This window comes from Rhinatrema bivittatum, chromosome 2, assembly GCF_901001135.1.
Source record: "Rhinatrema bivittatum chromosome 2, aRhiBiv1.1, whole genome shotgun sequence".
Lineage (NCBI taxonomy): Eukaryota > Metazoa > Chordata > Amphibia > Gymnophiona > Rhinatrematidae > Rhinatrema > Rhinatrema bivittatum.
The window spans coordinates 176,724,712-176,737,632 of record NC_042616.1 but is presented as its reverse complement, the minus strand read 5'-3'; the positions used below and the strand labels follow the sequence as shown (position 1 = coordinate 176,737,632).

General features: G+C 39.8%; 1 protein-coding gene across 1 annotated transcript in view; it reads right to left on the bottom strand.

Moving 5' to 3' along the window:
• The window catches only part of DYNC1I1 (dynein cytoplasmic 1 intermediate chain 1), a 693,069-nt gene extending 680,736 nt beyond the window's left edge, over positions 1–12,333 (bottom strand). Inside the window, exon 1 of the mRNA XM_029588927.1 lies at positions 12,100–12,333. Within this exon, the coding sequence (XP_029444787.1) occupies positions 12,100–12,231 (132 nt within the window). The 5' untranslated portion in view covers positions 12,232–12,333. The remainder of the gene's footprint in view (positions 1–12,099) is intronic.
• Between the last annotated feature and the right edge of the window lie 588 nt (positions 12,334–12,921).

Below are 12,921 nucleotides of genomic sequence, written 5' to 3'. Positions count from 1 at the left end.
AGAAAGAAAGTAACATGGTTAGCTAAAACTACAACTAAACAAGTGTTACAAGATTAATTATTTTACACAAGCGCAAGTGGAAGACGGGAGGGGGATGACGGGACGCAAGGGGTCGTATATATTAATCGGGGAAAGCCTGGTGAAAAAGCCAGGTCTTTAGCAATTTTCTAAATTTAGAAGGGCAGGGTTCCAGACGGAGTTTGTGAGGTAGAGCGATCCAACGGGTAGGGCCGGCAACTGAAAAGGCACGGTCTCTTGTAGCTGAGAGACGGGCCTTTTTAAGTGGGGGGACTAGAAGGGTACATTTGTGGTTCGTTCTGGTGGGGCGGGAGGATTGAGTGAGTTGAAGTGGTTCATTGAGTACAAATCAAAAGTGAAACCAGAAATGAATGCAATTTACTAATTTATTTACTTGAATACAGTAAGTTCATGGCAGATCACTTGGCAGAAGCCAGCAACTAATTCTGAAGCCAAACATGTTGTTTAGGGAAGAAGGAACATGTGACTCAAAAAATGCATTAGTCATCTATGTGGGTTGTTAAATTCTATCCCACACATAAGAATTACTTAGTTTTACTAATAACAATTTTGCACATTGCTTTCAGATACATCTTTAGTTTTATAACCTTAGTAACTTTTGTTCTAGTTACAGTCTTAAAAGTGGACAAGAAAATGGAGCCACATAGGAGAGATCGAAGGACATAGGGAGCCTAACTTTCAAACAGTGTAAGCTGCAAGTTTATAAAATATCATGTAGTTCTGCTCTGAAGGTAAACATGTACCTTTCAGTATGTGTTAAAATGTAAAATGTAATGAATGCGCTTACTTTCTCTATTTTATAAACATGCGTATATATATTATAGATGTGAAAAAAATATATATTAAATGATTTATCCATGAAGGAAGGAATTTTATAAAGTATGTGCATATACCATTTTGAAAATATTAAGTTACATGCATATTTGAAATCACCAGTTCGCCAATACCTTTGCCAGTTTACCCAGTCCATTTCCAGTTCATTTAAACACTCTAGTACTTTACCCTGTTCCTCACTCTAGTACTTTACCCTGTTCCTCACCACCCAAAAACTGTAGACAACATACAAGTCTGAAATGCTTCCTGTTCCACGTGCAGGTCCCCAGAGGCAGGCAGAGCTCCAGAGTCTCAATGCGTGGATGAGACGATGGTGCAGGGAAGAGGGATTCAGCTTTGTAAGGAACTGGGGAAACCTTTGGGGAAAGGGGAGACTTTTCCGAAAGGATGGGCCCCACCTTAACCAGAGTGGAACCAAGCTGCTGGTACTAACTTTCAAAAAGGAGATAGAGCAGCTTTTAAACTAGAACAACGGGGAAAGCTGACAGTCACTCAGCAGTGCATGGTTCAGAGAAATGTATCCTTGAAGGATATTAATGAAACAGGAGAGTTAGGGCATCCCAACAGAGAGGTTCCATTAAAAGCAAACATAGTCCATGTGCCTATATGTAAAAACTCACCGAAGCTAATAATTTCCGAATTATCCCTAACAACTGAAAAGCAGGTTAATACAAACAAAAAACACACTTTGAAATGTCTGTATGCCAATGCCAGAAGTCTAAGAAGTAAGATGAGAGAGAGAGTGTATAGCAGCAAATGATGAGATTGACATAATTGGCATTACAGAGACTTGGTGGAAGGAGGATAAACAATGGGACAGTGCTATATCAGTGTTACGCTCGGGCTGTGTTCTGGTGTTGTGAACACCACCTTCTGGAGTGACTCCAGGTAGAGAGAGATAGGGATGGCTGGAAAGACTCTGATGATGGTGACAGTGGAGGAGAGTAAGGCAGGAAGCAGTGTCAAATTCCAGGCTGGGTCAGGGCAGACGGCAGGCAACAGTGTCAGAGTCCAGGCTGGGTCAGGGCAGGCGGCAGGCAACAGTGTCAGAGTCCAGGCTGGGTCAGGGCAGGCGGCAGGCAACAGTGTCAGAGTCCAAGTTGGGTCAGGGCAGGCGGCAGGCAACAGTGTCAGAGTTCAGGCTGGGTCAAGGTACCTAGTAGTAAGGCAGAGAGCCCGAAGGCCACACACACACGGCAGGGCAGAGGGCCCGAAGGCTACATACGCACACAGTAGGACAGAGCACCTGAAGGCCTCACTCACACGGCAGAGCAGAGGGCCCGAAGGCCACACACACACGGCAGGGCAGAGGGCCCGAAGGTCACACACATACGGCAGGGCTGGGAGCCTGAAGGCCACACACTCACAGCAGGGCAGAGGCCTGAAGGCCGCACACAGCGCAAAACAAGGCAAAGCAGGGTAGAAGGCCCGAAGGCCACACACAGCGCAAGGCAAGGCAAGCAGGGTAGAAGGCACGAAGGCCACACACAGCGCAAGGCAAGGCAAAGCAGGGTAGAAGGCCCGAAGGCCACACACAGCGCAAGGCAAGGCAAAGCAGGGCCCAAAGACCACACACACAGCAAAGCAAGGAAGGCTAGAGCAGGGAGCCCAGGCGAGCTCGATGCCGAAGCACCAAGGGAACTGCCAGGCAGGGATATAAAGGGAAGTCCAGAACATAGAGTGAACAAGGGAGATGGACTGGGCCCGTCAGGAGAGCCAGCTCTAGAAGGACCCCTGGTGGTGAGGCAGTTGCACAGCAGCCATAACCGTAACAATCAAGGTACAAATTATATCGCAAAGATCAAATTTAAACTAATAATTGGAAGAGGGACAATAAGTAAATCTGCAGCTCTAACACTAAACTTTCAAAAGGGAAACTTTGATAAAATGAGGAAAATAGTTAGAAAAACACTAAAAGGTGAAGCAGCAAAGTTTAAAAGTGTTCAACAGGCATGGACATTGTTTAAAAATACAATCCTAGAGGCGCAGTCCATTTGTATTCCACACATTAAGAAATGTGGAAGGAATGCAAAACAATTACCGTCATCGTTAAAAGGTGAGGTGAAAGAGGCTATTTTAGCCAAAAAAACATCCTTCAAAAATTGGAAGAAGGATCCATCTGAAGAAAATATGATAAAACATAAGAATTGTCAAGTTAAGTGTAAAACATTGATAAGACAGGCGAAGAGAGAATTTGAAATGAAGTTGGCCATAGAGGCAAAAACCCATAATAAAAACTTTTTTAAATATATCCGAAGCAAGAAACCTGTGAGGGAGTCAGTTGGACCATTAGATGGCCGAGGGGTTAACGGGGCTCTTAGGAAGATAAGGCCATGGTATAATGATAATTTAAGATGAGCTAAACAGAACCTTAGAAAATTAGAGAAACAGTGGCGGAAATGCCAGTCATCTGAATCCCTAGGAAAATATAAAACTCTAACAAAATACTGCACACTAACCAATAAAGCAAAAAAAAGATTACTGTGCTAAACAGATTCATGGGGTTATATTTAATTCTAAATTGCTCTTTGATGTTGTTAAACATTTAATTAAGGACACATCATCTTTCATCTCAAGAATCTATAACTTCTCAAAGGCCACTTGCAATGAATATGCCACATCCTCCTTAGACAAAAATCTATAAATTGAAAACTCAATTCCTTGTTCTCTCAACCAAGCACCTGAAGATTCACAAGACCTAATTAAGTAGACCACATTCAAAAAAGTAACTAATCTTGAAATTAAGGACGAAATATAAAGCAAATTAAAGGATGAGGACTTTTGATTACAGCTATTGTAGAAGGAGAAAGTAAGGCTTTTATGTTGATGTCTGTTTTTTTAATGAACTTTTATGGTAGATATTTGTTTTTGTTTTTTTTAATTATTTGTATTTATATTTTAATCATTTTACTTTGAATGTTTGTTTAGTTTTTACATTTGTATGATCTTATTTATATTGATGCTGCAAACCATTATGATTGTTATCAGAATATCGGTATACAAAATATAAATAGATAAATCATTGCCAAAATGTATCCTGCTATTCACCCACGTGACCCAATTCCAGCCTCTTCCTTGAAACAAGTAGATGGTATTATCACTCCAACAATCACAACATTAACCAACCATTCTCTCTCAGAAGGAATTGTATCACATGGGTTAAAGCAAGCTGTGATAAAGCCGATTCTAACAAATAAAACTGGTAGATTCGACGATTGGGACAACTATCGTCCAATATCCAATTTCCCTTTTCTCTCAAAAGTACTTGAAAAAGCAGTATTATCCCAACTTGTAAATCATATGGAAGACCAAGATATTCTCTTCCCAAATCAATTTGGATTTAGGAAACAACTTTCAATGAAGACATTACTCCTCATTAATGGACTCTATTTCACAAGGGTTTGATGCTGATGAATCTTAATTTCTTTTGCTAAGCTGCCTTTGGCATTGTGGCTCACTCTGTGGTGTCATCAGCTGAGAAACATTTGGATCGATAGTAGTGTTCTCAGATGGTTAGACTCCTTCCTATCTAAACTGGACAATCCTATATCTGATACCTTCCATATTAATACAGGTGTCCCTCAAGCCTCAGTCCTCTCAGCAACTACCATTTAAACTATAATTCAAAATCTATTCATTATATTGTATTGCCATTTCGTTCCTTATCTTTTCCTTCAGATCCTCCTCAAGTTCATATTTCCTCTTCACTGATCAACACATTTTTCCCACTCTTAGGGCTAGATTCATAGAAGCTTGTCTCCCTTTTTGAGTCTATGGGAAAAGACCATGACGAACCAGGTCCTCCGTGGCACTGCACCTGTAACATCTATAATATCCTCATCTTCCTGATTCATATCTTATAGAAACCCATATGAAACTCACATTCTCTCTAATTTTAACTTTTACTAATAAACAGAAAGATGTGGAATAGAATAAAAGTTTGACACTGTACTGTCCTTGAGATGCAGATATTTATCTGGTAAATCTGTTCAATTACAAAATTACTACAACATTGAAAACTATACTATAATTTGCCAGCAATAACCTAATTTTGAATTCATCAGGAAATAATATAAATCCCACAAATGCAGTATAATTAGAAAATATTGTACATAGAGTTTCTTCAGTAGATAAAAGATTTGCAGCTTGCATAACAGTAACTCAGAATTAACCATTAGAACATAATTGACAGCAGCTGTAAGCTACATCTCATTGCTGTGTATATTCTTTAGCACTCTATACTATATACAGGGAATATTATAAGAGCTAACTTTAGTTAATAGAAGAGACCAGTTTCCTTTTTTATAAGTTATACAATTATAATATTGTCATTTTATAAAAGATCAGCTTGTAGAGGAAGCACATTTGGTAGTCCTGCTGGGTCATGTGGTCCTTATCTGTAGTAATACACTAGAGGCGTGATATTCAGCACTGGCTGGGTAAGTAACTTAGCTGGATATGGCTTATCTGGCTAGATTACAAGGGATATTCCGCTGAATATCTGTAGTTAAGGCACTACTTAGCCAGATGTTAAATCTGGCTAAGTTAGATCAACTCTATGGCTGATCTAACTAGTCCAATTAACTTAACCAGAGAAGAACAAATATCGCTACTTATCCGGTTAAGTTAACTAGCTACATAGCGCCCAGATACTCCCACTGCCTGCCCACAAATTATCCAGCTAAAAGATAGCCAGATAAGTACTTATCCAGCTATCTACTGGTCCACAGATTTTCAGTGGACTGCTAGATAGCTGGATACAGCCTACTTATCCGCTATCCAGCGCTAACATGCTTTCAATATCAGGCCCTAGACTTCTGTAATGGCAGATTCTTGAAATTTAGAGCCCTTTTTCCCCATTTCTTTCTTTTAAATTCAACTTAAGAATGATCAAGAAAATCTTCAGGACTTCAAAACATTTATGGCAGAAAGTTATTCACTGAGGCCAGGATTCATCAAACTATCGCATGCGATAGGAAGAGGGGCATATTTTATGGTAATAGCGCACTTTGTGATAAATAGGCTATCTTAGCGCTTCGCATAGGTATTACCACAGAGTGCAATAACTTCTTCACACTTTGCGGTAAGTGCTACAATTCCTACCTACAACCACTGAGAGTGTGAAAGAGAGAGAAAAAACCCTAGCTATAAGGCCTTTATAGTAGTTAGGTATTTATACCGCTATATGAGGCCCACCTAGTTACTCGAGGTGAGGTTTAGGTAGTAGTGTAGGGTTAGGGGCCACTTTGACATTCAGAGTGAGACGTACGAACAAAACAATACACTCGAGAAGATTTGATGTCCTTTGAAATGAGGAAACTCACACAAAGATGAAATTTGTACAATATTCTCTCAACCTAGCTTCATGTTACCCAGGTAAAGAGTCCATCAAGCTAAGTTGAGAGAACATTGAATAAATCTCATCTTTGTGTGAGTTTCCTCACTCCGACAGCCTAAAATGCTTCTTGCGAAAAAATGGCAAAGTGCGATATAGCCATATCGCACAGCTTAACGCAAATGAAAAAGGTGTAGTTATTTCCGGCATTAAAAGTGTTTGATATGGTTTCACAAACTGCAAAGCCAGTCTATTTGGAGAGAAATCCCGCCCCAAACTACTCCCCCTTTTCCAAATTAGCATCGCACCATGCGTTATGGTGCTTAACGCGTGCGAAAAGTCCATAGCACGGCTTGGAAAATAACCGCCTGAGTTTGGCAAACACTTATAATCTCATCCTATATTTTTAAAAATGTAGCTCAGAGGCACTGCATATCTTGGGAAAGTCAGATAAATGCCTTTTATGGTGCTTTTTAAGCCAGCTCCCCTTTGAAATGCATAATATATTATCAGCTTCATTATATGTATTATCTTGATTACCCACTTCCCTATAAGCAGAGTTGCTCTCCTGATGTCACCAACATAATAAACTGGGTAGAGGAACTGAAATTTACCCAATATTGACTGGGTAAATATTTACCCAATATTGACTGGGTAAATGTAACATCAGGACTTGCTAGAGACATAAAGTTCCTGGATGAAATAAATGACTGCTTCATGGAGCAATTGGTTCAGGAACCAACAAGAGAAGGAGCTATTTTAGATTTAATTCTTAGTGGAACGCAGGATTTGGTGAGAGAGGTAACGGTGGTGGGGCCACTTGGCAACAGTGATTATAACATGATCAAATTTAAACTAATAACTGGAAGGGGGCAATAAGTAAATCTGCAGCTCTAACACTAAACTTTCAAAAGGGAAACTTTGATAAAATGAGGAAAATAGAAAAAAACTGAAAGGTACAGCTGCAAAGGTTAAAAGTGTTCAACAGGCATGGACACTGTTTAAAAATACAATCCTAGAGGCACAGTCCATATGTATTCCACACATTAAGAAAGGTGGAAGGAAGGCAAAATGATTACCGTCATGGTTAAAAGGTGAGGCAGAAGAGGCTATTTTAGCCAAAAAAACGTACTTCAAAAATTGGAAGAAGGATCCATCTGAAGAAAATAGGATAAAAAAGAAAATAGGATAAAAAATAAGCATTGTCAAGTTAAGTATAAAACATTGATAAGACAGGCGAAGAGAGAATTTGAAATGAAGTTGGCCATAGAGGCAAAAACTCCTAATAAAAACGTTTTTAAATATATCTGAAGCAAGAAAACTGTGAGGGAGTCAGTTGGACCATTAGATGACCGAGGGGTTAAAGGGGCTCTTAGGGAAGATAAGGCCATGACAGAAAGACTAAATGAATTCTTTGCTTCCGTGTTTACTAATGAGGATGTTGGGGAGATACCAGTTCCGGAGATGGTTTACTGGGGTGATGAGTCAGACAAACTGAATGAAATCACTGTGAACCTGGAAGATGTAGTAGGCCAGATTGACAAACTAAAGAGTAGCAAATCATCTGGAATGGATGGTATGCATCCTAGGTACTGAAGGAACTCAAAAATGACATTTCTGATGTATTAATTAAAATTTGTAACCTTTCATTAAAATCATCCATTGTACCTGAAGACTGGAGGGTGGCCAATGTAACCCCAATATTTAAAAAAGGCTCCAGGGGCGATCCAGGTAACTATAGACCAGTGAGCCTGACTTCAGTGCCGGGAAAAATAGTGGAAACTATTCTCAAGATCAAAATCGTAGAGCATATAGAACGACATGGTTTAATGGAACACAGTCAACATGGATTTACCCAAGGGAAGTCTTGCCTAACAAATCAGCTTCATTTTTTTGAAGGGGTTAATAAACATGTGGATAAAGGTGAACAGGTAGATGCAGTGTATTTAATTTAAATATAATCTCTATTTGGTTGGGAGGATACGCTGCATAAAATATAATATGAAGCATTTATTTTGTGTGTTTCCCTGTGGAATAGCTTCACCTGCCTTTTTTTTGTATTTGGCTATACTAGAAATAAGCTGATCCATGATTTGGAGCAATTGAGATATCATTTAGTTAAGAATATAGTCTTCAGTTTGTTGAGAAGCAAAGATATTATATAGAGATCTGTACTTCGACTGGTGCTTTTTAATATAATTTATAAATGATCTGGAAAGGGGTACGACAAGGGAGGTGATCAAATTTGCGGATGACACAAAATTATGCAGGGAATTGTATGATGCGGTCCGAAGAACTCCCACACACACACACATCAGCTTACTCGAATGGTGTTTGTGTGTGTATATTTTATTTTACTTTACCTCTATTAGATTGCAACAACAGAGAACCAGACTTAAGTGTTAATTTATCTTATAGCCGATATACTTAAAGTAGACAAGGCTTATCACAACCACTAAGTAATATTTAATATGAAACTATGTTACAGTATTTGATGGCACCTGTTTAGTTAATATAAATCAACCCATCTAAGTTTGAAATTATGTGCCTTATTGTGAACCGTTGTGACGGCAACTAGCTTAACGACGGTATAGAAAGAGCACTGACTTTGCTCTTAATCTAAATTGCTCTAAATCTAAATGCCCGATTCTCACTTAGATGGTGGATGGTACCCGGAGCTCAGCAGATGCACAACCTGCTAGCTCACCGCATCACATGAACACCCTCCATACATATATTTTTAAAGAGACATAGAAATATGCGAGTAAAGCAGTTGCTGCTACTTAGCCAGTTAAATCAGACCTTGTCTGGATGTGTTGCTACTTAATCCAATAAGTCGTAACTTGTCCAGATACGTGCCGCTTTCAAGACTTAGCTGGATAAATTAGAATTATCCAGCTAAGTCTTGAAAGCGGCACTTTCAAGACTTAGCTGGATAAATTAGAATTATCCAGCTAAGTCTTGAAAGCGGCACTTATCTGGACAAGTTACGACTTATTGGATTAAGTAGCAACACATCCAGACAAGGTCTGATTTAACTGGCTAAGTAGCAGCAAAGCCGGCTAAGTCAGATAGTCAGCTAAGTCTAAAAAGCACTACTTATCCAGCTATCTGATTAAGCTGGATAAGTAGTGCTTTTAAGACTTATCTGGCTATCCGAATTAGCTGGATAAGTAGTGTTTTAAGTCTTATCCTGCAAAATAGCGGCTTTGCCACTTCTTATCTGGATAAATCAAAACTTATCCAGATAAGTGCCGCTACTTAGTAGATAAATTGGAACTTATCTAGATAAATGCAACATGCATTCTTTCATTTTTTCTAAATGCACGCATGTTGAAGGATACATTGGCGTGTATTTTATAACCTATGTATATAAAATACATGTGTATATGGGGGTGCATGCAGCTGTTTGAAAGTTATCCTCCCTGCATATATTAATTCTAGCCAGTCTGTCCACCTGTTTTTACTGGAGGTAAGATCACAAGTTTAAAAATAGGGTCTCACATGAGAGTGAGTAGAAACAGTTGGTAGCACTAGGAGAGCTACTTATAACAGAGTGTCTTAGGCTCAAAGTTATGGTGAGAAGGGTAGGGTAGAGGCCTGAGTACAAAGAGAGGAAGTGAGCCCTGATTTGAGCCTCTGACAGCAGTTGACTCTTTGTGTTGGCATAGGCCATCCTCCACTTGAGACAAGACTCCTGAACAGCCCGTCAGAAAGACCGCAACATACCCTTACACCTGGATCCATGCCACACACTCACTTACCAAAGAAATGGAAGCAGCAGAACCTTCATTTGTGTGTTTCTAAGATAGATTCATATTCACCTTTCACCTTCTCTTCCTCCCTGGTAAGTAGTGAGACATCAAGGTGATAGCCTGATTGGTGCTTCTGCATAGCCTCCTAAGTACTTTTTTAATCACATAGACTTTGGTCTTATACATTGCCAATAGCTTATTTATAGTTGTTGATATGCCCAATATATGCAACTCAGTAAGATATAGGGAAGATGAGAAAATAAATAGTGTAGAGGCGAGTAGACATAGTTGAATGGATACATGTAATGTATTTTCACTTGGCTTTATTCAGGAGGATGAGGAAGCAGTCAGAAACCTGATGCTCATCAGGGACAGCATTCAGGAACTCTAGCCATTTTACATTTTGAACTGTGCAGGGCCAGCTCATTACAGGAGCCCATATTATTAAATCTGTAAAGCAGCTGGATCAGTGCCAGGTAAAGATAAAGTGTCAGTGGTTTGCTGTACAGCTTAGCAAGGAACATTGCTTCCATCAAGAGTATTCTTCCTCCTGACCACTGAGATTACCAACAACCAGATCCAAGAGGTACAAATTGTTATAGAGAACCCTAGGTTTCCACTACCTTTTTTCCCTAACTGAGCTTAGATTAGGATTTTTGTAGAGAGGAGAGTAGTTTGCAGACCATCCCTGCAGGCACCTTCACAGTGGCTTATCAGCAGTGCACTATAAAAGCAGACTGTGCACGAGGAACAGTGTGTTTTTTGGGGGAGTTTGGGTTGGTGTTCTGAATTGGCTTTTGGATGTTTTGTTAGACTTCAAAGAAACTGGAGTGCTTCAGAATGCTCCGTATTTTGGGCCCCATAGCCTAAAAGAGGGGAAGTAGCATTTTGGAGTTTTGGGGCGGAGGTGTGAAATGGTGTTTGATCCCTATTTTTAGGCTTCATAGCCTGATCCAAGGGAAGAGATTCTGCCTTGGTCTGGAATGAATTGTCTTGGAAGAGTGGATGAAGAGTTATTTTGAGAGAGTTTTTGTTTTTCTGAGTGTTTTGCTTTTTAAAAGGCTACTTCTGCCAAGGGAGGATTGTCACTCCTGCCTTGGGAGATCAGGATAAGGTTCTTTGATTCCTTCCACCCAGCTAAAGAGGGGCAGCAATGACCTCAAAGAGTAGAAGAGAGAAGTATCTTTGCAGAGAGTTTTGTTCTTGTGTTTTGGGAGGAAATTTTTGCCACTTGTTCTTACCACTGAGAAGGAAGAGAGGTTTTTGGAGTTTGAAGACTTTTTGGATCTTTCTATGACTAGACATCCAGCATTTTTTATCCCACTAGGAACCCACTTTCTATCAATTAGCAGTGTATTGAGTTTTTATCTAGAACTTGCCATCCTAAAGAACATTAACCCAGCTTAACAACCTGAGGAAAGAGGTAACTTTGGACTGTTTATTTTTGTGTGAAGATAAATTTGAGAATTTTTCTTGTCAATTGGACTTCAAGTATTTTTGGTTGCAGTAAATGTTTGCTGAATACCCCAGAGTATCCAGTATCTTTCTTCAGAGTCAAAGATGCCCTTAGGCAAGATCATTGAAACAGTGAGCACACCTGAGGGAGCAACCAAAAGGAATCTGAAAGACTGTGTGTTGGTACCCAGTGCTGTGCGCATAGGATCCCCAGAGGTTTATCACTCCTTCCCGCCGGAACAAACCCCAATATCCTGGGCAAGTGGACTGTGTTTGTGTTAGAAGAGGGAGATCTGGGAGTAAAAGTGGCCCTGGGGACAAAAGTGTACCTCTGAATTCTAGAAGGTCTACAAAGAAGCAGTTAAACTGTTAAAATGTCAACCCAGATCCTATAATCTGTTATCTGCCAAAATGTTTACTTCCACAACATACCAAAATAAATACAGACAATAGGTTTCAGAAACTATAGCTCTCCTCATATCACTATATTAATGAAGTTTACTACCACAGAAATCTTGTTCTTAAGCACGGTCTGGACATTTTCTAATTTAACTAACCACAGAAATACTTCACTGTCCACCCAGCCCCTACCCCCTGCTTATGTAATCAATTACTCAATTTATCTCTGCGATATATTTCATAATTATCTTCTTCAACTTCTTCATGTGTTAAATAGCCTACCTGATGTTTCTCTGGGGCTGGTGATCTAGCTGGAGAACTAGCCGGTAATGTGACTGAATCCTCCATCTCCTCCTCAATATCATCTCTGAGCCGTCGGCTGTGCCTCTTAGACTGCACAGATGGGTCTAACATCTCCTGCGAGCGTGTTGTTTTCTCCTGGCTGCTAACCACTGCACTTGTAACATGGTCAGACTTCTTTGCTTCTTTCCTGTCTTTTGGAACTCTTCGTTTTGGAGGCATTTCACAATTCTCAGATATCACCAAGAAAAGAAGAAAAATAAGTCCAGTGGGGAAATATATTTGAAATCCTGAAAATGGGACTTACTAAGAAGCTCTAATGCCATAATAGGAACAGTTGTCTATCGATCAGTCACACAATCTGTTTATGCGACATTATTGAAATAAGGTTAGGTAAGGCTAAAATACAAGAAAATATGGCAGGCCAGACATCAGGAATTCAATGTACAAGGTAATCTATATACTAGATATTTCCACAATACCTGAAACTTTATGGTCCCAATATTCAAAGATATCCGGCTATTTAAGTTAGCTGGTTATAACTTATCTGGCTAACTTAGAAGGGATATTCAGTGGCAAGGCTATGCCACTGAATATACCTGGATAAATTCTAGTTAGCTGGATAAGTAATATCCGGCTAACTTTAGACCTGCTATTGAGCAGGTCTAACTTACTGAGTTAACTTAACCAGATAAGTCCGAACATCCACACTTATGCAGTTAAGGTAACCGGTTAAGCAGCCCTGCCCTGATTCACCCATTTCCCACCCCCGAAGATATCGGACTATCTACTTAGCTGGATAAG